At 35.3% G+C, this 27,393-nt stretch overlaps 1 protein-coding gene across 1 annotated transcript in view; it reads left to right on the plus strand.

Moving 5' to 3' along the window:
- The window catches only part of LOC134262162 (tyrosine-protein phosphatase non-receptor type 13-like), a 35,552-nt gene that overhangs the window by 4,515 nt on the left and 3,644 nt on the right, over positions 1-27,393 (plus strand). Inside the window, 37 exon segments of the mRNA XM_062744554.1 lie at positions 3,061-3,153; positions 3,828-3,926; positions 4,229-4,427; positions 7,587-7,976; positions 9,260-9,383; positions 9,552-9,612; positions 9,705-9,785; positions 9,959-10,024; positions 10,330-10,404; positions 11,007-11,175; positions 11,537-11,687; positions 12,018-12,309; positions 12,484-12,534; positions 13,787-14,007; positions 14,248-14,333; positions 14,426-14,514; positions 14,662-14,726; positions 15,161-15,318; positions 15,763-15,822; positions 16,763-17,374; positions 17,898-18,066; positions 18,364-18,448; positions 18,587-18,689; positions 18,920-19,597; positions 19,938-20,152; positions 21,199-21,291; positions 21,575-21,754; positions 22,044-22,369; positions 22,520-22,874; positions 23,031-23,183; positions 23,406-23,690; positions 23,988-24,155; positions 24,527-24,618; positions 24,870-25,473; positions 25,778-25,868; positions 26,036-26,297; positions 26,646-26,812. Coding sequence (XP_062600538.1) covers positions 3,061-3,153; positions 3,828-3,926; positions 4,229-4,427; positions 7,587-7,976; positions 9,260-9,383; positions 9,552-9,612; positions 9,705-9,785; positions 9,959-10,024; positions 10,330-10,404; positions 11,007-11,175; positions 11,537-11,687; positions 12,018-12,309; positions 12,484-12,534; positions 13,787-14,007; positions 14,248-14,333; positions 14,426-14,514; positions 14,662-14,726; positions 15,161-15,318; positions 15,763-15,822; positions 16,763-17,374; positions 17,898-18,066; positions 18,364-18,448; positions 18,587-18,689; positions 18,920-19,597; positions 19,938-20,152; positions 21,199-21,291; positions 21,575-21,754; positions 22,044-22,369; positions 22,520-22,874; positions 23,031-23,183; positions 23,406-23,690; positions 23,988-24,155; positions 24,527-24,618; positions 24,870-25,473; positions 25,778-25,868; positions 26,036-26,297; positions 26,646-26,812 — 7,168 coding nt within the window.

The following is a 27,393-nucleotide window of genomic DNA, read 5'->3' on the forward strand; positions in this document are numbered from 1 at the left end:
TCAAAACTTTGCTATTTCTGTGAATTTGCTATATCAGTGTTTATACTAAATGAATTTTGCTTTATAAAATAAGCTCAATTTATACAGCAGTGTATTTATTGACTACTACTTTATAGTAAATGCGTCTTTTGGGTTTGCAAAATATTTCCAATTAGTTATAAAGATATTGAAAAATATTACCAAAGAAAAAACTGCTCAAAAAAAACATTATGAGAATTTAATGCAGCATCTCAGCAAATCTGGAGTTAATATTGCATCTTGTCAAGTAAGAAATAAGTAAATGAACAGCACTCTTATTGATCATTTAAATAAGGGGGTAATTTTATGTTTCTTCAAAATAATAGAAAACTTTTCGCGGCTGAGTTTATTACATCTTTCAACAGATTTTCAAAAACATCCAGGAATTTTGATATAATGATATCACCAAGTGTTGAGATATCAATATTTGAAGTAACCTGATATGATAAATGATTTTTGCTAGTTTACTTCAGATTTCACCATTATTGCACAGAGTTGACTTGGAAAATAAATAGCACTTGGATCTGTAGCTAATTTAAAGAACGAAAAAGAGATAACACAGGCATGTTAATGACTACAGATGGATTAACAACGTAATGGAAGACTTTGGAAGTGCACTTGTTGGCATGTGAATCGAAACTGCAAATTGATTTAAAATCCACCAGTGTAAATTCAATAAAGATACATCATTACATGCAGTTTGATTCTATGGCTCACCTTTAATTTAGTATTACAGTATTGATAATCAATTGAATGCATATTACTTTCTGAACCTTTAAAAAGAATATTTGCGGAAATTTATTTTGTTTGATATTATATTCCAATATCGCATTTTTCCAGGAATCAAAGCAGCATATTTATTGTATTTTAATGGATTTAAAATATGTCTTCATTATAGTTATAAAATTATTCATAATTTTTTTCCCAGTCATTTATAACTTAAAAATATGTAAACAACAAAAAGGATTAGGAAAGTCTATTAAACAAGGCTTCAAATTAAAAGAGAGAGAAAGAAAGAAAGAAAGAAAGAGACAGAGAATGAAAAAATGCTAATTATCAACAACTTGAAAAGAAAAGGATTAATTGGGAAAAAAGTCAATTATTGAAATTTTAGCTTGAAAACGTGATAATGTGCAAAGATGAGTTTTTGCCATGTTTATATTAACAACAAATTACTTTCCTGATCCCCAGCATGGGTTGGTAGAGAATTAAATTAAGCTTCATGGTTATCTACATTAATTAGCTGTGCTATTACTGAGTGCATGACTGTGATTTATGAATTTTATATAAAGTACAGCAAAACTTGATGCAGGATTCCATAGCAGTTGAATTGAATTACAAATTACATACAAATATCAGATACATGTATTTAATTTGTTCATTCATATATTTTGTATCAGAATCTTTTTTTTATCATTTTCATTCTGTGTGATTGGTCATTGTTTTTAACGGGATATACTGAGGGCAATTCTAGCTGAATATACTCATAAAATCAATGTAAAAAAAACCTGCTTGTTAATGCAAACCATAAGCCAGACAGCTTCTTTTGTGTGTTAAATGATTAACCAGGTTTTTCCCTGAGGTATGTCAGATTTGCACATGATGCATTGACATGTGCCATCAATGATGAATACTGTTTCTTCTTTCAGTGTACTTTTTTGAAAAAAAGATTAAGTTCAATATCTGATTGACTGTCAGTTAATTCGGTAAAATGAGTCCCATGGTACGCATGTTTGATGGTCAAGTATTTAACTTCCTTAATTACTAAGGTAGCCTGCGGTAAGAGAAATGAATTGCATCCCAGATAATTCAAATAATAAAAAACAAAAGATCCATTACAAGGGTACATAATGTATGGGAATGTCAAAGCTTCAGGGCATCTCGAGAAAAAAAAAAAACACGAATGGTAAAAACCTTTTGAAGAAATCTTGTGCATCTATTGTGTATAGCAGTGTCCCAAACTGATTTTTTTTTTATTTTATAGATTTCTTTTTAGATATAGATCTTTGATAGAATACTTTTGCCTGCTAGCCTATGTGTACATTTTCATCAAGGTTAATGATATTGACTTATACCCGCATTGATTTTCCCTCTTTTTAAATCAAGAATTTTAAATCGATGCCTATCACGAGACGTTTTTATATCTGAAGATGAAGTTTTTCACACAGCGCGTTTCATTTGATCACTGAAAGTAGGAGTTAGAACTCGGAATCAACAAAGTTTTACATTTTTTAGTATACACCAGTATTGATTGCTAAGGATGAACGATATAAAGAAGCAATATCTATTTAAAAGAAACCCATGCTTTGCTGAGGCTGATTTTTATGGCATTAATATACATGATTGTTACTTTGGAAATTTTCCAAGTTTCAGCAGCATTTTAAATCGATTGAAATTTTACTTCATCTTGTTGAATTTGTTATTGAAAATTTTGAAATCCCCATGAAAAAGCGTGTGTGCTTACTTTGAACTAGAGTTCTGAAGAAGTGAATAACACATATTTTAAAATTTGAATTATTAAGTATATTGTTAAGAATCTATTGCCTTTAATTATCAAATGATAAAGTAGGCTTCTTTTGAATAATGTAAAAGTTATTATGCTCAGTACATTAAAAATTCATTTTCATCCACTGATTTTTTTACAAACCACTTCCCATAATCAATCTGTTAAACTACAGTGCATATAGTTATAAACAGTTTTTCAAGTTAAGCTATGGGCTCTTCTATCAATGAAACATACAAAACAATACAATATTTATTTATTTACTCATATTTTTGTTTGATAAAAATGTTAAAATTGATTGACTTCCTATCCTAAGATATCTTGAAATGACTAGCATTCAGTTAAACTCATTTAATAGGAACACATATATTGCGAATTCACGGATATAGCGAAGTTATCTAGGATTACCAGCTATATAAATTTAAGGAATTTCTTATATGGATGTAGCAAAGTAATTTCATAAGTCCCAGTGACTTCTTTTATAACAGAGTTTTACTGTATATAGATCTTTATTTTACAATTTTCTTCCTACATTTCAGGCCCCGGCTGTCAGTCGTATTTTGGAGGATGTTTTATCCTCCATGTGTCAGGTGGATCCAGAGGCAAGGATCACAATCAAGCAGGTTTTACAGGTCAGTCTATAAAATAGGCCACACATATATCCCCCACCCTGGCAGTTCCACTGTTGTGCAAATATATGTTGCCTTGTAATCACTTTCATTGCCGGGGGGGACCCCTAAAAAATGATAGCCTGCATGCTCACTTTATTTCTGAAACAATCATGGACATCCATAGAAACAATTATGACTCTGTCATAAGATTAGACCTGCATGGATTGGGTAAAAATCATGAAAATGTGGTTTGGACTGCCAAATTATTTCAATATACATGTATCACTGGTTTTCAGTGTTCCAGGTAATAAAGTTCCACTGTATTTTTCTTGATTCGGGATTGTAAAATTTAACCTCCTTTATGAAGCATTAGGTCCAAGCTTGCAACACAATTTCTTATATGTAGGAAAAAAATTATGAAGTTTCTAATTAAAACAACCCTTAACTACCTGGTACTAAGTTTATAACATTGCCAGAACTTTGATTATATTAATTTAAAAAATCTTTTGCCATTAGTATAACCTTTATTTACACACAAACTAAAATGAAATAAATTCTTCATCTTGGGTTTATCATATCTCCATGTCTGGCACTTCACTTTTAACAGATTTCAGCATTGAATGAAATAATTCTGCATGGCTGTGTTGATTCCTATCGCTGAAAATATCAAAAAAGATTTTTTTTTTTTATTTTAGGCCTGTTCACTCTATGCAGAAAGACACATAGAGGCCAGAAACAGTTCTGTATACACCAAGAAGATTTACAGCAGTATAATGGGGAGTGACAGTTCCGAGGTGAGAAATTATAAAAAAATATATACATGTATATATGAAATAAGGGGTCATTTTAATAAAGTACATAGTAATAATTTCCAACTATGGCGGAGGGAAAATGAAGAATTACAATTTTTTTGCTCTGAAAATTTAGATGACATTGTGTACATGTATTGCTTAATTTTATGTATTTTCTCTGAACAAATCTATAAATTTTCACAAATTTTTAAGTAGCTTTAAGGATTGGTTGTCTGTCAACTTTTTCATTTATTTTTGAATTTTTGTCAACAATTCTTTTAACAACATATCTCTATGTTTGATAGGAGGAACATACAAGTGGTAGTCACAGCAGTCGCCATGAAACTCACCCTACTTCCTCGCGAGGTCAAAGGTCAAGAGGAAGACAGAAGTATACAAAGAGACGGGAAAGACAAAGGTCAAGGTCATCTTTGTCCAGATCCAGGTCTCCTTCCAGGTCAAGATCTCGATCAAGGTCAAGACACAGGGAAAGGAAATATGATGGTGAGAAAATGGTGCTACTTCTTATCAAACCGAAAAAAAGTAAAGCTGTATACATGTATTGCAGTGTATTGCTTTATTATACCCCACGCAACTAGTTGCGGGAGGTATAATGTTTTTGACCCGTCCGTCAGTCAGTCAGTCAGTCCTCTTTTTTTTGTCAGCGCAACTCCTCATAAACCGCTGCACAGAATTTCGTCAAACTTTGCAGGTATTTAGGACACAATGTGTAGATGTGCATATTACCAGGAAATTCCGATTCCATTATTTTTTCCAGGAATTTCCGCACTTTTTAACTTAGGCATTTGGCCATACCTTGAATATAGAGATGAACAGTTTGTCAGCGCAACTCCTCATAAACCGCTGCACAGAATTTCGTCAAACTTTGCAGGTATTTAGGACACAATGTGTAGATGTGCATATTACCAGGAAATTCCGATTCCTTTATTTTTTCCGGGACATCCTGCACTAAAAACTTAGGTTTTTCGCCATACCTTGAATATAGAGATGAACAGTTTGTCAGCGCAACTCCTCATAAACCGCTGCACAGAATTTCGTCAAACTTTGCAGGTATTTAGGACACAATGTGTAGATGTGCATATTACCAGGAAATTCCGATTCCATTATTTTTCCAGGAATTTCTGCACTTTTTAACTTAGGCATTTGGCCATACCTTGAATATAGAGATGAACAGTTTGTCAGCGCAACTCCTCATAAACCGCTGCACAGAATTTCGTCAAACTTTGCAGGTATTTAGGACACAATGTGTAGATGTGCATATTACCAGGAAATTCCGATTCCTTTATTTTTTCCGGGACATCCTGCACTAAAAACTTAGGTTTTTCGCCATACCTTGAATATAGAGATGAACAGTTTGTCAGCGCAACTCCTCATAAACCGCTGCACAGAATTTCGTTAAACTTTGCAGATATTTAGGACACAATATGTAGATGTGCATATTACCAGGAAATTCCAATTCCTTTATTTTTCCGGGAATTTCCACACTTTCCAACTTAGACTTTTTTGCCATATTTTGAATATAGAGATGAACAGTTTGTCAGCACCACTCCTCTTAAACTGTTGTACATAGTTTTGTCAACCTATGCAGATATTTAGGACATATTCCATTATTTTATCCCAAAGAGTTTTGCCTATTATTCAAGAAAATCCCCCCCCCCACCACCACGTCAAATTAATGTTTGGATTTGTATAATGCCAAGAAATTTTGATTCCATTATTTATTCAGAAACTTCATTCCACATTTAAATGTCCTCATGTGCAAGACATTTTGATGTGAAGATTTTTTTTTTTGCAATTATTGCCCTTTTTGATCTATACTATGTATTTAAAGTGCTCTGTGCCTTTCATTAGGCTATCTAAATTTAATTCCCTGGTTCTCAGGCCAATTTTCTCCAAATCAGATGCGGGAGGGCGGCATTTTATTTTTCATTTTATTGGCAATAAAGTAGATGAGGGAGGTATTTTTTTTAATTTCAATTTCCGAATTTTCTTTAACATAAAGATAATTTTTTTAATCACAGATATACTTTCCATTTCTGGTCAAAATTTCTGCTTTATCCATTGCTTAACAGCATGTAAACATCGTAGGTAATGTCCTCGAATGTATTTTCAAACGAAGTAGCCAAAATCTCATTGTAAATGGCTACCGGAAGTGATATTTGAATACTAAACTACGAAACAAATGAGGTCGGAATTTTTTTTCCCGGATTGGTCACCGCAATACCAACTTTTTATTTTATCAAAAATACAATAAAATCGGCAATGCGGCTACCTCAAAACGGATGCGCGCGGGCCTGAGAACCAAGATTTCAATTTTTTATGGCCTTATGTGTTTCACCGTCAAGTTTTGGGGGAGCGTGGGGTATGTGAGCTAGCTCACTTTTTAGCTCACCTGAGCTGAAGGCTCAATTGAGCTTTTCTGATCACATTTTGTCCGTCGTCCGTCCGTCTGTCTGTCCGTCTGTCTGTCCGTCTGTAAACTTTTCACATTTTCGACTTCTTCTCAAGAACCACTGGGCCAATTTTGACCAAACTTGGTACAAAGCATCCTTGGGTGAAGGGGAATTTAAATTGTTAAAATAAAGGGCCAAGTCCCCTCACAAGGGGAGATAATCAAGAAAAGACAAAAATAGGGTGGGGTCATTTAAAAATCTTCTTCTCAAGAACCACTGGGTCAGAAAAGCTGAAACTTATGTGGAAGCATCCTAGGGTAGTGTAGATTCTAAATTGTTCAAATCATGACCCCCGGGGGAAGGGCGGGGCCACAATGGGGAATCAAAGTTTTACATAGAAATATATAGGAAAAATCTTTGAAAATCTTTTTCTCAAGAACCACAGGGCCAGAAAAGCTGAAACTTATGTGGAAGCATCCTAGGGTAGTGTAGATTCTAAATTGTTCAAATCATGACCCCCGGGGGAAGGGCGGGGCCACAATGGGGAATCAAAGTTTTACATAGAAATATATAGGAAAAATCTTTGAAAATCAACCACTGGGCCAGAAAAGCTGAAACTTATGTGGAAGCATCCTAGGGTAGTGTAGATTCTAAATTGTCAAATCATGACCCCCGGGGGAAGGGCGGGGCCACAATGGGGAATCAAAGTTTTACATAGAAATATATAGGAAAAATCTTTGAAAATCTTCTTCTCAAGAACCACTGGGCCAGAAAAGCTGAAACTTATGTGGAAGTATCCTAGGGTAGTATAGATTCTAAATTGTTAAAATCATGACCCCCTGGGGAAGGGCATGGCCACAATGGGGAATCAAAATTTTACATAGAAATATATAGGAAAAATCTTTGAAAATCTTCTTCTCAAGAACCACTGGGCCAGAAAAGCTGAAACTTATGTGCACATGGAAGGATCATGGGGTAGTGTAGATTTCAAATGTCTAAATTATGATCAGTGGGGTAGGGTGGGGATGCATTATGTATTAAGGGGGAAATCTGGTAAAGAACAGAATGGTCAAAGCTTCTCAGGTGAGCGATGTGGCCCGTGGGCCTCTTGTTCTTTCATATTTCTAGGAATATCTGAGTTTATCAATTTCTGTTTCAGTGGAAATAAGAATGATAAGGACTGTGAGCTTAGTCAGAAAAAAAATGATCTTGATAGTGATTAATGGATTTTTTTTTCCTTCAATTCTAGATGAAAATTATCATCAGACACAGAAAGAAAACTACACACAACCTTCCTATCACCCAAGCTTCACCCAGCCCCCCTCTTACCATGAGCACCTGACCATGACCCCAGGGAGATCTTACCACCTGTCTGACATCACCTTCACCTCTGCCCTGAACGGGGGACAAGTGCAGAAAGGTCAGAGCAGGAGTCGACCACATAGTGGCACGGGGGCCTACATGAATGAGACAGCACACCAAAAATACCTACGACTGAAAGAGAGGCAAAGGAAACTGAAAATCCTGAGGGTGGGGCTGATGGGTGACGGGTATGAAGACCATGACCCTATGGCCTTGACCTCTGACCTTCCATGGTCAGACACCAGATCAGTGTTGTCTGGGATGTCATTTACACAGGGTGAGTCAAATAATTTCATTTCTTGTGCATTGTGGGTACTTTTGTAGTACTGTGTATGTTCCTTGTTTGAATAGATGTGAATGTTTGTCTTTTTTTCCTCCTGTTAATGAAGAAAAATTAATGAGATTTAAACTCTTTTCTTGAGAACTGATTAAATCAGAAACTTCTTTATGCATAAATGCTATGTTTCTTTTTAGAACTCTAATGTCAGATATTGATTTACGTTAACTTGTCGATATTTCTGGCTTTGAATTTCATTGTTGGTTTTATAATAACTGTAGCAAAAAATATGAAGCATGGAAGAGGTAACATTTTTGTTGCATGCTGTTCTGCTTGGCAGAGACTTATATTTATGCATGCTATTGTCATATTCAAATCACACACCCACATGATGAAGAACTTGATAAAAATTATGTCAAAATTTGATTTATATGTGTAATATAATTCTGTCTACAGCATGCATGAAATTTGCTTAGCATTTTCACATATAGCAGAAAACAAAAAATCCAGTTGAGGGTTTGATGAATGGTTGAGGGGGTTACCCATTGTTATTTTCATCATCAAAGCTTAATGATGGAAAATAATGTTTTATTGCTTTGATGTTTACTCACACTGACATGAAGTAATGCTAATGTTTAACCTGTAAATTTGTTCGGAGACTCAGTGCATCGTCAGATGCCCTGTGTGTGTAATTATTGGGGCTCGGTTGCACAATTTTAAAATTAGCAAAATTAATATATGATGGATCTTTAATTATAGGGTTATACCCAAAGGGCTTAAATTGAGAGAAAATAATGATTTGAATTTTAAGTAACTAGCTATTGATATTACTACTTAATCAGCACACCCCTGGAAATGTTGTAAATTAAGCAAATGAACCAATAAATCTTTAAAAAGTTTCTTTATATTGCTAACCACCTTTCTGGGGAGCTTTTTGCTCTTTTTTTTCTTTCCTTTAATTATTATTTTAAAAAGCCAGATAACACCCAATATTTTGATATTTCTCACTTTGGTCAATCACTTGCTGAATGTAGAATATGGTTATAGCAATCTTTTTTTCTAATTACATGTATATACATGTAAACAGATTTATGCATTAAGTGTGCTAAACATTCAACAACAAGAATAAAAAAAATAAAAATACTTTAAGCTCATGAGAGGAAAAAGTGATGTACCATTACATAAGATTGCATAACAGTTATATTTTATGCAAAATAAAAAAAAATTATTTATATTTATTGAGAGTAGTCACTGTTAATTTATTTTTGTGTTTCTGATTTTAGGGTCATATACGCCTGGTCTTCACAATAAGCATGGTTCAGAAATTGCCCTTAAACTCGGCCGTGAGTCGGACCGAGATAGTATCATCAGCAGCGAGATGTCATTATATCAGGATCAACATCTCAGGTGGGTGTCAGGTTTCAGTGTTGATTTCCAATGACATGAAGGTTGAAAGTTTGACACAAATTTTCAAAGCCTTGAAAAATTATATTTACTCTTATTCAAGGTTTTTTGTGCAACTTGTTTTTCTTTCATATATTGGTAAAAGGCATATTGAATTTTCACGTATTTCAGATCCAAAGAATTCTTAACATACCCAACATCCCAACATTATGATCACCACAGATGGAGTCAGGTAGGTTAATATTGGTGGCATATTTAAGAAAGTTTGTTTTTATACATATAAAATTAATGATAAATTATATGAACTTACTTTCTCTTTAAAAGGAAATTGAAATGGAGCAGAAACTTGAGCAGTTAAAGGATAAGTTTCACAGAACAGCTGAAGAACACAAAGGATCCAAAATGGTCAGATTATTTACCGATATGATTTTCAATATGAGATAATATGGAAAAGTTATCAAGAAATACGCCCTTAAAATTGCACACTGAATTGTTTTTATACAGCTATATAAAATATCAGACAAAAAGAAGCTTTTAGCCTCTTAAAATACATCATCATATATTGGGATTTTTTGTAGCAATTGAATTCAAAGAATTCTGTCGGCAAATCAGCTCATGTTCACCATGATGGTCACAAACACAGGGTAAGCTTTGTTCTATACCTTGATGGCCATAAACTGTGAAAAAGTTTGGGCTAATATGTAAGCATGATAATGATAAATAAGTAAAGTCAGGGTTCATGTTAAATATGATAGTCACAATCCCAGGATACTGTTTGTTCTCATTAGCCATGATGACCACAGACATTTAGACTACATGTATATGTATTGTTTTTGTCGGTAGAGTACTTGAAAAAGAAATGATTTCTGAAGTAAGATTTTTTAAATTGTCATTATTTTAGTAAGAAGGTTTCTAAAACAGGGTCCTACAGATGTTTTGTTTGTTGTAGGAATACTATGGGCCAGAATTTGTACACAAATCCTCCAAACCTCTGGTGAGAATATCCGTGCCATTGCAAGGAGAGGTAAATATTTGGAAATATTTTTGACACTACGGCATGACAATACTGAAACTTGTACAGTCGTTTGTTAAAGGGAGGTAAATGTTTGTTTGAAACCTTCAGAATATAATATTATCACCAAACTGTCACTACTAGGGCTGTCCAAAAATTTATGGACATGCTTGGTACATGTTACTGAAAGAAGCTGGATTGTACTATCCCTAAAATGACAATCTTCATTGTCCTTGAATATTTTGTCAGTCTTCATACATCATTCTACCTATTCCCACTTTTTGAAAATCATGTAGAAAAAGGTAAGATTTTATGTGGAAATAGGTGGAATTTTTGTGTAAACAAATAATTAACCATGTTCTTAAATTAAGGTATTAAGTTGCTTTTTCTTGTAAGACCTTTTTATAATTTCAAAAATCCGAAATAAATCATATTTTCTCATAGATGTAATTGTTATTTTCTGTCTAAAAATGTACAAAATACAGGTAAATCTAAACATCTATTGTTATTTGCAAGTGGGAATAGGTGGAATTGAGATTTTTAAAAAGTGGGAATAGGTAGAAGACACCATTATACTGAAATCAGCTGTTAGATGTATGTGAATTCTGTTTTAGAGCCTAAAGAGCCCCTCCCATGTTAGGCGTGTGGTGGTGGTCCTACTCTCCGGACAGAAGTTGGAGGCCATGGTGGACCCCAGTATCACCGCACAGCAGATGTTTGAATCCATCATCACCCACATCGAGCTCCCAGAATTTTTCTTCTTTGGGCTATCATACATTAATGGTGAGGTTATTTATACAGATCGAATCTCTATGTAAGATTGATATTAAACTTTCCTGCATTAATAAATGCAGGACCTACTTTTGGACACATCAATAACAATGAATATTATTTGCTATCATAGGTGTGATTGAATGAAATTTTTTAATGATATTTTATGAAAGTTGGAAGTGTATGTTGAAGATTTGCTATATAAAATATGAGAGTCACATCCCACTTTAAGTTTGAAAATTGAATTGAGTTGAAAAATCCCACTTTATTTGAATATTGAATTGATCAAGTTATAAAATTCTAGAATTTTCAATACAATATGTACAGAAAATTTTATCAGCATCATCAATGACAAATAAATTTGTGTTTTCAGAGGGCGAGCATTTCTTTATGGAGCCTGATGTAAAGTTACACAAGGTGGCCCCTGACGGCTGGAAGGACAGCTGGAAGGAAAACATGCCGGCTGTTACACTGACTATCTACGTCAGGATGAAGTTCTATCCCTCCAGTGTTACCTTGCTCAGGTAAAGGTACTTCTGAGATAAGAATTCTGGTAATCAAATGTCTTGTTTAAACAGTCTTTGGAAATGCTATCAATTATTCATTTTATCTTGCCTAAATAGAACTTGAGTGTGAATTTTTTTGCCCATCTATTGTTAAAAGCATTGGAGATCCTTCTTGTGCTATTCTGACATAAGAACAATTAATTTATAAATATTTCTAAAGATAATGCTTTAAAATTGGAGGACCATTTGAGATTCAAAACTTTATTTGGTGGGTCTTTAAAGATAAGGAACTGAATTAGTTTCCAATAGACACAGATAGTTTCACAAATTACAACTTGTTTGTTTTAGACACCAGATATCCAAGCACCTGTTGTACCTGCAGTTGAGACATGACATTCTAGAGGAGAGAACTCTTTGTACAGAGGACCAGTGTATGGAGTTATCTGCCCTTGCTCTACAGGCAGAGTATGGGGACTATGATTCAGAGAGCATGGGCAAGAATTACTTCCTGCAGGAGCACTACTTTCCACACCGGATCGTGAAACGTGTTGGTAATGCTTACATCAAAGACCATGCAGCAGCAGAGCATCAGAAATTAGCAGGACTGACAGACAGACAGGCAGAGATAGAGTTTATCAAGGTCAGTGATGTGTTATCTGGACTTCAAGAGAACTTTTTTAAATAGATGTTTTACAGCCATGATGGTTCAAGTGCCATTTTAACAAAGCCTATAAATACTGCAGCTGAAATGTTGATGAAAAATTCTAAGATTTCTATTCATATGTTATGACAAATTTTTTTGATTATTTTACAGAAAGCTCAAAAACTGCAAGAATATGGAATCCACTTCTATAAGTTGCAAAAGGTTTGAAAAGTGTTTTTATTTTTCTATACATGTACATTTACATAGTATAAATTTTTTTATTATCTTTAGTCTTTATGGTTTAACTATTCTAACATCTTGAACATAATGAAGCCTTTCTTATTTGAAAGATTTTAGTATAATTTTTTTGTTTACGGGGTCTGTATCGTCGATACAAATTTGGGGGTGGACGAGTGCGTTAGCACGAGTCTCCACCCCCAAATTTGTATCTACGATACAGAACCTGTCGAGTTCTCTAAATGATTTGTGACACAATCAATCAAAAATAGCTCCGCCCACTTTATAACTTTGCAGCATCCAAACTTCCGCTAGAGTTCTGTAGATGAGGCCCCGACGGGGAGTACGCATCCGCAGTATATATATTTCCACGGAAAACGTAAAATTCAGTCAGAATAGTTTTGACAGTTTAACGGGGTGGACGTAATCGAGTGATAGTCAGTCTTAATGGATAAATTGGAGGATTTAACCGTCATTGTTGTGATCTATTGTAGATGGAGATTTATCATAATAATTTTCAGGGGTATTAAAATTCCGGTTTAAGTGATTTACGAAAACAGGATTTACAGAAAATTTTTCGATGGACTTTGATGTCACGGATTTTTATTTTCAAATTGAATTGCGACATTAAAAACGAAATGAAAGAGACGTGTGGCTGTCGTCAGCGAGAAGGATTTTAAAAAATAAAAAACGCGGAAAAATGGACCTGAATGATTTTGCACGGGGAGAGCGGGGTACGTACAGAGGATGTTTTCCCTTATTGCGAATTTTCCTTTTAGTTTGGATCGAAATTACGTGTAGATTCTGTGTGGAATAAGTTTTTAAAATTAATAAGTGATTGAGAAATTTTGACATTTTACATTTTCAGGAAAATACCGGCTATTTCCCCCAAAAATTATAATAGGAAAACATCGGCATTTACTATTTGTAGGTGCTTTTGCTAAATTGAATTAGATTTATTTTTAGACCGTGCTGTATTTTAGATACAGAATAGTTGGCAAATACAATACTGTATACAGGGCTAATACAGAACGGAAAGTAGCTCCGCCCACCACAGTCCCGTTCTGTATTGCTAATACAGAACAGTAAACTTCAAGGAAAAACACCGCTATCGTGTCACAAGTATAAATTTTTGTTTACTGGTTTGGAGATACATATATTGTGCTTAAGATCAATATTAAACTAATTATAAGGTAGCGATGATTTTGGCTACCCCATGATGTTGCGTCTTTTTCAGAACAAAAGTAACACTGGTGGTGTTATGTGGGCAGGAATCAATGTTCACTCCCTCATACTGGCTGAAAATGAACCCCAGGGTAGAGTTCTTGTCCAGCAGTTTCCCTGGCAGAGTATTAAGAAAATCTCATTCAACAAGAGGCGGTTCAGCATTCAGAGCAAAGCCGACTTTGGGGAGGGAAAACCCCCCAAGCTGAATTACTACACAAACAGTTACAGAAAGTAAGCTTTTATAAGACTTGTAATTATATACACGTACAAGTATATTTTTCTCCTTTCTCTGTACATGTAAAATGACATCTATGTAAATAAATTGTTAAAACGTTAATCAAAGTGATAAATGAATGGATAAACAGTTCTGTACAATGCATTTGCAAAAAAAAAAAATGAATTTGATATGACTTAAAAATTGTTGAATTCATATGTACATGTTTTTAAAACATTTCGCCTATTTTTACATAGGGGTCGATATTTACTGCAGTTTTCCACAGCCCAGCACCGATTTGAACTTAGTATGAGGTCAAGGGAATCAAACATTGATCCTCAAGGTAAAAATATAAGACCGCTTGTTATTTGAATACTGTTTTGAACAATAGAAGTGTCCATTTTACACATTTAATTACTTAATGCTTATCTCCAGAGTTGACTTTGGACTCGGTAGCTGAGTTGATGTGTGATGAGAGTATGGGGGAAGATGAGCAGAGCTCGAGTGAGTCCCATGGAGCATCAGTGAGTACAGTAGCATTATCCTATTTATCAGAGATCCTTATGTTCAAAAGGTTTTTGCACTATAAATTACAGGATTTTAATAAGAAAGCTGCATATTACTCTGTAAAACATAGGTGGACAATGATATGAGTATATTTTTCCCCTTAGAGTACAGAACCCAAGACTGGATTACACAGTCCCACAGCAGATAACAGACCATTACCATATACATTGTAAGTCTGTCTTCGACTCTTCATTTTACTTAAATATGATGGAACCATAAGTGTTGATGTTTGCATTCTACTGTTCCTTTTACATGTGTTAATAACTCATAAAATATGCTTGAATACACAATACTTACATGTGTGTTTTATACATATACATTTACATGTTTGCTTGAAATTGTACAGGAAAGAAAATGAATAAGAATGATATAGCTGTAATTTCTGCATATATTTCTGGCTAAACAGTCTTTACTAACCTGCCATATGCATGTGATCATGTGTTTTCAAAGAGACTTGTCTTTACATATTGCCTTGTGAGAAATTATCTATTCTACTAACAGAGTCCTTATATTTTGTAATTGTAAATACAAGACTATGGGTCTGTGTGAACAAGTGAACAATATCTGTGCATGTGTTTGTTTATGCTGCATGTTTTCCATTAGACCCCCGCCGTATAAGGCAGATGCCAGTGTCAGCATGCTGGACCTGCGACAGAAGTATAAGATTTCCTCTGATAAGAAGCGTGAGCGTTATACTGTTTCCACGGGAGACATTTTCCAAGAGTCCCAGAGAGAGGAAGCAGGCCCTGCTTATGTCTTAGGTATTTTTTGTGAATTTTCATTTTTAAAATATTTTAAAATCAAGAACCATGAGGAAATGAACAATTCTTGGATGGATATTCTGCCATCAGCTGGAAAAAGATTACACATCTGTTGCATTTTTATGCTGATAATGATGTTGTAAGTTATCTTTTAAAATGGTAAGTCATGTTCAAAGCAAAGACTATGCTTGTGTGAAAAAAAATATCTACAAGGTGCATGGGATTATGGAATGTTTGTGTTCAAGCATGTACAATATAACCAAGAAGCAAGCACTTGAGAATCTCTCATGTACTGGTTAAATTAATGTTTGATTAATGATGTTTTCAACTTTTCAGTGATCATAAAATTTGGAGAATTTTACAAACAGCTGAATCTTGCACAAGTTAATAAGCTTTTGGTGGTTTGAATGGAGATTGAAATTTTCTTTTTGTTTCTCAATCTAGAGACAGCAGATCAGAGCACCCATTTGGATGGGGATTTACCCCCCAGCGAAACCATTAACAGTGAGTAAGAAGGGGAAAAATGAATAGATAGTGCCATTCAAAGAAATGTATTTCCCCCAAATTAAAAACAGCCTATTTTTAGTGAATTGTAACATAATGAATGGAGTTTTTATCTGTTCAGCGCAATTGCACTCATCTGTTTGACAATTTTATAAATGTCATATGAATGGAGATAAATTTAATTCTACTGATACTGAACACAATCCATTTTCTAAGAATGAAATTCTTAAAATCACAGTAAAAGTCTTGAAAATGTTTTAACATTCTGAAATTGTGGTTCCAAATAGATAATATATTTATGCCCCCCTTCGAAGAAGGGAGGGCATATTGCTTTGCTGCTGTCTGTCGGTTGGTATGTCGATCTGTCAGTCCATTTAGTTTCCATTCATTTTCTTCTGAACTGTTGCACATACTGAAATGAAATTGGGTATACAGGTATATCAGATGAATATCTAGGTCAAGTTTTGTTTTGGATATGATTGCGCCATTTTTGACAGAGGTATGCCCCTTGAACTTAAAAAAATTCCAATTATTTGCAGTTTCCGTTCATTTTCTTCAGAGAGGTTGCACATACTGAAATGATATTTAGTATACAGATTTTTCAGATAATTATCTAGGTCAGGTTCTGTTTTGGGTACGATCGCACTATTTTTGACAGAGTTATGCCCCTTGGACTTAGAAAAATTCCAATTATTTGCAGTTTCCGTTCATTTTCTTTGCAGAGGTTGCATATACTGAAATGAAATTTAGTATACAGATTAATCAAACAAATATCTAGGTCAGGTTGTATTTTGGGAACGATCACGCCATTTTTGACAGAGTTATGCCCCCTTGGACTTTTAAAAATTCTAATTTGGGAGGAGGGGGGCATAAGTGTTTTACAAACATCTCTTGTTATATTTGAATGCATTTCTATCACTGAGTGAAAATTTTATTTCAGCTACACTTCACAACAGATTTAACAAGGAGCTGCTTTCTCCAGAACGATCAGAGCGACATGTTTCCGAAGTCGTTCTGAAGAAAGAACCAAACGTTGGCTTTGGCATCACCATCGTCGGTGGAGAATCCACAAACAAACTAGACCTGGGAATATTTGTCAAGATGGTCACCCCTGGAGGTCCGGCGGATAGGGATGGTCAGATCAAACCAGGGGACAGGCTAATAGCCATCAACGGTCAGAGTCTGGAGGGGGTGGAACATCACACAGCGGTACAGATGATCCGCTACTCAGGAAACACTGTACATCTGCTTGTGTCTCAAGTGCGAGTGCCGAAATCGGTCAAACGCAGAGATGACCATGATGATGCCATCGCCAAATTACGCGCTTCCAATGCCAGTCCTTCTGATGTCAAGATTTATCGTCAGATATCGGAGGAGAACCATGAAATTCAGGACGATTCATATCATTTAAATGTAGATGACATTCCACAGGATCATGTTAGGGATGACCCATCTGTTGCAGATGTGTCTACTATGTCGCAGATTGAATCTATAGAGAGTGAAGTTATCCCAGTAACCGACTTACCCACTGATACGCAACCTATCCCTGCAGGTCTGTATTGTAAAGGGCAATGTTTCAAAAAAAAAAAATTTAAAAACTAAAATAAAAAAAGAAGAAAAAAATCATATTCAATTCTTTAATATTGTTATATTGAGCCATTTTACAATTTATATGTGGAATAGATACGTGCAAATTGCCCAGGTCAACCAAAGTATGTGTAATTCATTTAATCCTAAAATACATGAAGATCGTTCATGTTACAAGTACAGGCAGTCTTAATTAGTGTATTTTTCATTGTTAGACATTACTTGGTACCAGATTTTATCTTCATACACATGTACATGTATGTGTATTCATTTACAGCATGTTCACTTGCTTTAATAAAAACTAAAAATAATATGGCATAATTTTGTAAAATTTTCCTGCTTGCCCTTCAGTGAAGCACAGTTAAGATTCATCACCATTTACATCAGCTATAGGACTTGTCACCTGTTTTTATGTATTCTTCATCATGAAAATGATTAAATAGTTAAGTTACAGGATTTTTTGTCTAACTTATTTTCTTTTTTTGTAGTAAGAGACCCTGATGACACAGATAATGATGTGGAATCTGAGGTGGACTCCGATCTAGAGGAGGGGATCCAAGCAGTAAAAGAGGGGCGGGGTTTGGACCAAGGAGGCCTGAGGGAGATTATAAACTCAGCAGAGGATAAAGAGTGGCAGAAAATTGATACTGGGCCCAGGTGATACAATCATCATATATTGAATATAGTATTAAGTAATCTAATTTTTCATTCAAAAATAAAATGTTAAAATACCGGGTATTTATCTGATTAATGCTTTTAGGATAGGTACTTAGATATAACTGTATTGTCCCAACCTTTAGTAACTCTATCAAGAAGAATGTTTTGTGTATGGTTTAGACAAGTAAATGGATAATGTACATGTAGATTAAGTTAGGTTAACCTAACAAGCAGAATGTTTTTGTTGTGAATGGATGATGTTACTAGGTGTTGAATGATGAAGGTGTTTTTTTTTAGTCCCAAGGTATCCGAGATTCTGCCTGGAGAAGTGTTTGAGGTGACCCTGCAGAAAACAGGAGACCAGTTTGGTCTGAAAGTCACTGTAAGTATAGGAATCTGTAGACAAGATTGTATATGTATCTAAAAGAAATGCCAAATTTAAATAGCAAATACATGTATACAGAACATTTTGCATATTTATACATTGTTGGTAAAAAAAATATTTTATTTATATTTCAAGGGAGGGAAAAATACATCTGTAAAGTTTGGAGGAATTTATGTCAAATCACTGGATCCAAGTAGTCTTACTTTACAGCCAACTGGTCAGATAGGAATACAGCCAGGTAGTTACCTAAATACCTATGTCTTCTGGTTGCTGTACATTTGCTCTTATTGTTTTGTTAAGTTTCTAACCATTTAAAGTAGCCACTGCATTCTTGTAAAGGAAATACTTACTAAAAAGGTTCTTCTTGTGCAGTTAGCAAGCATAACACACAGTCTTAAATTTGTCATTTCGGTATTATGTAAGTTGTATCCAGAATTTTCATAGGTAAAAACATTTTTTTCTGTTCAGGGGACAGAATTCTTGCTGTTGGAGAAATACCATTGAAATTTGTCACCCATAAACAAGCGGTGGAAATCATCCAAAATGCACCAGACATTTGTACGTTCACAGTGGAACGCGGTGCTTGCTCTATTTCCTCGCGAAGTTCTATAAGGTCCAGCAACTCATCGACAGGTTCAGTAGATTCCAGACAGCCCGTGGGACAGCCAGGTCAGATTTCTGTAGAAGTTAGGACACCTCCCATGATGCAGATGTTTTACCAAGGAGAAACACAGCCAAAAAATTTGGACAGTACAGTAGCAGAGAAAAGTGAAAGTGAAAGTAAGTCCAAGTCTTCCTCGTCAAAAGGTGGCAGCACTGCTGTTCATGTGGAGGAACAAAGTGACAATGACTTCACCAGCTCTGAGCCTACTACAAACACTTCCTCTGCTGATGATGTAAAAAAATCAAATTTGTCAGCAAGCCAAGTAAAGGAAAATAGTGATCAACAAGTGAGGGCAGAAGATCTTTTGGAAGAATCGTTAGTTCCACCGTCTCTGGAGTCTACAGGTTTGTTGTCCAGCGGAGAGGTGGATCAAAGAGATGAACCAGGGGGTATGCAGAGAGAGGCTTCAGAGCTGACAGAAAACTCGGACGAAAGCTTACCTTCCACTGATGGCAATATTTACTATCCATTTGTAGATAAAGGTAAAATCTGTAAATCACTTTTTATTTGCATGAACTTTATTTTCGCATTATGATGTGAGAAAATGTGCTTGCAGAAAATATCATTCTAGGGTATATTAGTATCTTAAAGATTTTATGGAGTTGAAATCAAAATTTGTGAAAATAAAGCGTTAATATGTATCTCGCAAACATAAGATATGATGAAAATTTAGTGATCTACATTACAAAAAATCTATATTTTTTAAATTTTGCAATCTGAAAATTTAAAATGAATAAATTTTGTTTTAAAAGGGAGCTCAAATGCATAATCAATCATCCATATTTTTAGAATATGATGTAGAAATATCTTGATGCATTGTAGATAACACATTCTCGGTGGATCTGAAGAAAGGCCCCTCCGGTCTGGGTTTCAGCGTGTATGGGGGTGTAGATGTGGATACAGAGGACAAATCCCAGGGCATTGTACGCATCAAAAAAGTCTTCCCCTTGGGACCTGCGAGGTCAAGTCAGCAGATCCAGAGAGACGATGTGTTATTAGAGGTCAACGGAGTTCCGGTCAAAGGTCGCACACATGCTGTAAGTTAATTTTCTTCTACATAAGGGCAAAAAATGTAATATAATGACTTCTTCACAATTTTTATTTCAAAGAAAACTTTAGAATATTCATTTTTTTTAATTTTACTCTAAATTCATGAAAATGAGTTACAAGTTTAAAAGTTACTTGTAAACTTTACTCTGAAACCATGAAAATGAGTTACAAGTGTTAAGCTACTTGCACATACAATGTACGGTATATGTACCACCTTTAGAAAGAGCTTTAAGGATAATATGGAAATAACCTTTTTAAAGCAAGATTTTGTGAAAATTTGTGAAGAAGTTAAGCATGTCAAAATATAACTCAATGTATAATATAATGGTAAACCTGATTTGTCTTGCTTTTGCTTATAAATGTACATGGAATAATTGATATATAACACTTTGCATGTCCTAGCATATTCTCATTTATTTACATTTAAAGGGATTTAGTTATTTTATTTGGTGAATTTTAATTTACGATATGTTCAACTTGGAATGATAGATTTATTCAAAAGTTAATGTTTAATACCTAATTTTGAACATAGGCATGGTTATGTTAACAGAGATTCAGACAGATGATCCCAGAACTTAATGAATGTAAAAAAAAAATGATATTTTTCAATTTTAAAAATTGCTACAGTATTATGATTATTTTACATGTACCTTATTCCCATGCTCTACATACATTTATTGTGAAATCACATTTTTGTGGCAGTTTAATTTTGGTTGTTGTTTTTTCCGTATGAACGACCCACAAGTTCATATCCTCCATGAAATGTAAAATTTATGATTAAAAATGCTTCTTCAACCACAAAATCAAAACAAACAATTTTTTCATATACTACCTTTAAAGAAAATTATACCCCACGAAAATGTGTGATTTTACAATGGCCAAGGTATAATTTCACCTTCCTATGCCCCCCTTTCATGCTTACTGGCCTATTTTAAATATCTGTCCCTATCTCTGTGTTTATTTACAAGCTTGTGTACTCAGCACTGTTCAGTTCTTACATAACCTGCATGGGATATGGATCCTACTATTTCAGGAGGTTGTTTCCCTTTTACACTCGGTAGTAACCGATGCTAAATTACTGATGTGTCGACCAACTTGTGCTCAGTTACCCCCCTTACCAAGATCTGTAAGTACTCTTGTATGGAAAATAAAAAGGAGGATTATAATTAATTTAATTTAAAATCTTTTGATTTTATGAGAAATTTAAACATTTTGCCTTGGAAAAAAATTTAAATTACAAATTGTGCAGGTTAATTATTTTCCCGTGACATAAAATGAAATCATCATCTTGTAAATTTGCTGAATTTTTCTGATCTCTAAATAATTATAAATATAATTCTTCCTTGGTGTTAATTGTTTGTTTTTTTTAAAAGTTTTTTTATTTGAAAATTCTCCTTTCTGCTTTATAGAGTAGTGAGGAGTGGATGGAGCGTCGAGCTGCGGCCCGTCAGCAAGATACAGGAACACCCTCCGAGACTGAGTCAGAGGACGAACCCATCCTTTACAGGGATACTATGTCTGATAGGGGGGTCATCACCCCACCCTCAGGATTTGCCTCCCCAGGCATGGAGCAAGAGGCTCAACAAATGGTAAACTGTCACTTACATTATTACATTTTGAATAAGAGATTACCCTGTATTAGATGGTTTTATATAAAAGCTATATAACTCTTGTGTCAGAAATAATGGTTAGTTATGCTTATAATTTCAGGAAATGCACTTTGCACAAAAATGTAAATGTTAACCCAATTAGTTTGCAAAAATATCAGAGAAGTAGAAACAAGTGATTCAGTTTGCTTGGATTCTGAATTTTAATACTAACATTGTGAAACATTAAACATCAATATTAAATACATCACGTATTCCCGTTTTCTTCCAGTTTGTACCTCCCCCAACCAGTAACCCACCTCCCCTCCCTAGAACCCCTCCCCCTTCATTGTCACTACAGAACAGCCCCCTCCCACTCCAAGGAAACTTTGGCATAAAGCACTGGGGTGACTTTGAGAATCTGAAAACAGCTGTGAGCCCCAGATCCATGTACAGTGATGAGTTCAACTCAACCTTCAACTCAACTCAGGAAAGTTTGGAGGAGGTGTATTACGAGGAAGAGGGTCAACCAATTGACCCAGCTCAGGTCAAGAAAAGGTCAAGGTCATCCAGTAGCCAATCAGATGCCAGTGAATCATCCACAGATTCTGTAGTAAGGTAAGTAAAACTGTACCAGTACTTTAATAAAATTTTTGTTAGTTTATGTACAAGGCCAATTCTTATTGTAGATTTGAACAAAGAAAAAGTTGTTAATAAAGAAAAGGTTAAGAATAACTTAAGTAAATCAATTTTACAATATAACTATAGGTCTCCACTGAAAGGAACATACAACACAGGTGAAGGACTTCAGTCCACAGCTTCAGAGAGTGGCCTTGATGCCCTCCTGTCCAGGAACAATAAACACCTGGGAACTGGCACCAACTCACTGCAGTCCTCAGAGTTTCCCACAGATGAAGACAATGAGAGTCTGGGAGAGACAGACCAGTACAGGGGATCACCTACCGCACCCAGGGGTTCCCCCACAGTTCCTAGTTCAACCCCAAGGGATTCCCCACAGCTAAATATAGCTGTTAACCAGGATTTCCTAAACCAGACTGAGACAGGAGATGAAGAAGATTCAGAGAGTGAAGAGGATTCAGAACAAGACCAACTTGAACCAGGGGTATGTTTTCTTTGTAGTTTTGAAATCATGATATAAATGACTATTGAGATAACTCCTGAATACCTTTTAATGCAATATGGAGTTGTTGTATTTGGAAAGGCAAACATTCCAGATTTTACTTATGTTTTCAGTGTGTGTTTTGATTTTGATTTGTAGGAGATCAAGGTTGTCCTGAAGAAAGATGAGAAGACTGGTCTTGGATTCTCTGTGTATGGGGGTGTCAGTAAGGGGGGCTGCTACGTCAGGGAAATCGTGTCTGACCCAGCCCTCTCTGACGGCAGACTCAGGGCAGGGGATCGTTTACTCGAGGTAATCAAACAGTTGTAATGGAAGTATTCATATGTTGTCATAACAAGTATTTTAAATAGAGGGAACTAAGACAAGACAATTTTCTAACAACCTTTGAAGTCTACTGATCTTGCCATGAAATGATTTTGAAAAATTCAAAGAAATAATAATTTAAATTCTCCCATTTTGATTAATTTTATTGTTGCTCATAAATATTAATGAACCTACATTTTGATTCAACAGGTGAATGGCATTGACTTGACAAAATTGAACCACACGGAAGCAGTAGGACACTTGAGAAATGCAACTGGCAATGTGGAAATCCTTGTCCACCGACCAGCCCAACAGACTGTCCCCATTACAGGAATGTCTGATCTCTTATTGAGGAAGAAAATTCAGCCAATCAGGACACAGGACTCACAGGAGAGTGTGGAGGAGGAGGAGATTGAGGAGGGAGGAGAGACCATGAACAGTGGATACGAGCCAGACTCAATGGCATCCACAGCTGACCTCACCAATGTCACTCAGGTTAGAAATTAAATTATTCTAACCCCAACCCCCCCAAATGGCAATAAGTACAAGTCTTTAGCTTTTATTTAGAAGTTCATTTTCTATATATGAATTACATTTCCAACATTATTATTTGTGAATATTTTAAAAATGCTGGCAGTAAATACATTGCTTCATCAATAAAAATTTATTTTAATGTGTGTACCATAAATTATGGAAGTAGTGTATTAATAAAAAATTGTTAGTGAAACCCTGTCATCAATAATCACAATTAATGGTTTATTTTAGCGAGAGTTTAACTAATTGTTTTCATAGCCTGACATGATCCATGTAGAGCTCGATCGTTCTCGTCCAGGAGGACTGGGATTCAGTCTCGTTACGGCAGAGAAAGACAACCAGACTGGTGTGTTTGTCAAGTTCATACAACCCAACAGTCAGGCCGACAGGGACGGGAGACTGCAGGTCATGGACAGAATTGTACAGGTAAAAATGGACAGAATTATACAAGTAAAAACCAGATTTACCACATTGATTTTGTTCTGACTTATCCAATTTGCAGTATGTTACTTTTGAATCCACTTTTTCTGCACATTCTACCTTTTAACTGTCAATCTTAAGTAGAATCTTTTAGCTGAATATATGAACATGTTTCTGAAAATATGGCAAATTGGTTGATATAGCCCTTGTATCTTTAAACCTGGCCATTTGGACTAGGTGACACAACGTATATAGGAAAAAATGATAGTTGTGTCTCAAATAGTGGCTGTATGATACTAGGTGACTGTAAAATAAACAACAAATTGTTGCCATGCTGTAAAAGCATTTTGTTTTCATGTAGTAATCTCATATTGTAGGTTAATGGAGAATCAACAGTTGGACTTGACTGCACCAAAGTAGCTTTACTTATAAAGGCTTTACCAAATAAAGTTACTCTAACTGTGGCCAGGTATGCACCAGTTACTTCATAGTTTTGGATATTTAATTTGGATTTGTCCCTGAATACAGCTTTATATGTATGTTTACTTTAATACTGAACTTGTATTATGATAAGGCTAAATTGTACATGTCAATATGTTCTTCATTAACATGAACTTTAATATCACAAGGAATATTTCTCAAGACTTCAAGTTGACATGAATTTTTGTTTTCAGTAGGTTTAATATGCAATGTAAGCCTTAGTTTATGTATATTTTAAAGGTATTCATCCAGACATCTGGAAACAATGACACCACCCATCCTGATCAATGAATCAGACAATGAAGATGAAGAAGATGGTGATTTTGTCGATGAAGAAAGGGACGACCCAGATCATCTAACAGCCAGCATGAAGGAGGAGGATGTGTACGACTCAGAAGACGACGACATGGACGCTCTGGTCAATGAGGCCGAGAAGTTACTCCTGTCTTCAGGGTCGCTGGAACTGAGTGGGAGGGCGCTAAACGAGGGGAGGGCTCTGAATGAGGGTAACTACAAGACCCCCGGCCTGTCCTACAAGCGGTGGCAGACAGAGGAGAGGACCATGTCCGACGAAAACACTGACATGTCGGAATTTGAGACCCAAGGTACCGAGGAACTCCAAGAGGGACTGAGGGCCGTGAGGGAGGAAAAGAATGGGGGGACTTTTACTATCGACACCATACAGAGGAAATTGGATGTGGAGGTGCCAGAGGATATTACAGCCGAGTGGTTAAACGGTCTGCCACTGCTGGTAATGGCAAAGGATGTGAAGGATAGAGTGCCTGCCCTGATCAGTAAACTACAGCGTAATCTGGATCAGAAGAATCATCAAGAGGAGTACAAGGTAATGCTGTAATTGTAATATACTAGTATTTTACATAACACAGTCATGTTTTTAGCTCACCTAAGCTGAAAGATCAAGTGAGTAAGCAGACTCACCAAGCCATTTTGAACCAAACTTAGAGCAAAGCTTACTGTTGGGGCTATGGTGGGAAATTGAAGATGACAATAAGAAGTTCCATTTATCTATCCGTACATGTAATGTTCATTTATTAGATAAATTGTGATTCAAGTGAGTATTGTAGCCTATAAGCCTCACATGTTGGGAATTCTTAGGTTTCATAAGATAACACTTATCATTGTTACAGGAACTACGGCAAGTGAAATCCACAGACGAATGTACTGATGCCAAGCTCCCTGAGAATAAACCACTGAACAAATTCAGAAACATTCTGCCATGTGAGTTTTTCCTGTAAAGCAATTTAAAATTTTCCTCAGAGAAGCTTTTTCTTGCTTGCATCTTTATTTTTAAATTTTTCGGCATTGATGCATAAATTCAAATGTTCTGTAGGAAAAAGTTAATGATATGGTGTAAGAATAAAGATTTTATTGTACGCATCTTGCAGATGACTATAACAGAGTTGAGCTGTCAGGGCCTCATGACTACATTAATGCCAGCCACATCTTAATGAACGTGGGGGAGATGGAGGCCCACTATATCGCAGCCCAGGGCCCGCTTCCTGAAACCTCACAAGACTTCTGGCAGATGATCTGGGAACAGAATGTCTCAGTGATTGCCATGTTGACGCTGGACATGGAAAACGGCAAAGTCAAGTGTCACCAGTACTGGCCTGACTCTGTGGAGACTCCACTCTCTGTTTGCAAGGGGTTAGTAAGGGGAAAATTTCTCATCTTCATAATCAAAATAAATGAGTAATAATGTCACAGGGAACTTTTGTTATAACTGCAATAAAGTAACCCTCTCTCTCCCTCCTTTTTTTGGCTCCAGAGAACATCAGATTAAAAACATCGGAGAGGGCTACATTATTGCAGCTACTTATATTATGGAATAAGATATTGGATAAGCTTTTGTTTTGAACTAAATTTTTTCACACATTTTTTAAGTTTTCGTAATTCTTTGTCAAAAATGGAAAGAGAATAATATAGATCTTAAAGTCATAATAAAGCAAAATGTTATAGAATGCTTAGGTAGCCTGTGGCATTTCTTTATTTCAGGTTATACAAGCTGAGTTTATTGAGGGTGCAGTATCTGGAGCACTTTGATGTCAGAGAAATAATGATAGAAAACATGGCAGAAGGAAAAGGTCGATTAGTGTATCACTTCATGTTCACAAATTGGCCTGATCAAGCAGTCCCCAACACAAAACCACTCCTACAGGTCAGTTAGTCAAATTCCAATGCTTATTAATCTTAACGTCATAGAAATTACTGTACGTGCACATATATTGGTGTATTCAAAATTTTAGCGCAATCACTGGGCATTCAGTTATTGGCATATTCATGAATTAACGCTACACAATTCCGCACTGTATATTGTATTTATAAATAATTCTTTAGCGGTATTCATTAATTAGAGCACTGTTGTCTGTGCCAAAGCCACTAAAATATGAAGCCCACTTTTTATATACATGTACAGTATTTGTGTGAAATTTTCAAAACTTTAACATCAGGATGTCAATTTTTAGGTATTTAAAACAATACCTTTATATGCTACTTTTACAAAAAAAATTCTGTGAAATGCTAAAAATGTATTTTGATTTTCCCAAATATCCACAAAATCTCCAAAAATGTCAATGATGAGTCAAAATCAACACTTATTTAATTTATATTTCTTTTTCAAATGGAGGCAAATTATGAAATTTAATAAATATTAATGGAGCACAAACAACATTTTTTCTTGTCATAATATTTTAAAGTCTTTGTGTGAAAATGTTGTTATCATATTTTTGGAAAGGTATCTCTT

Source organism: Saccostrea cucullata, unplaced genomic scaffold (assembly GCF_032062105.1).
Source record: "Saccostrea cucullata isolate Sc308-1 unplaced genomic scaffold, CSIRO_AGI_Scuc_v1 ctg1661, whole genome shotgun sequence".
In the NCBI taxonomy this organism is placed as follows: domain Eukaryota; kingdom Metazoa; phylum Mollusca; class Bivalvia; order Ostreida; family Ostreidae; genus Saccostrea; species Saccostrea cuccullata.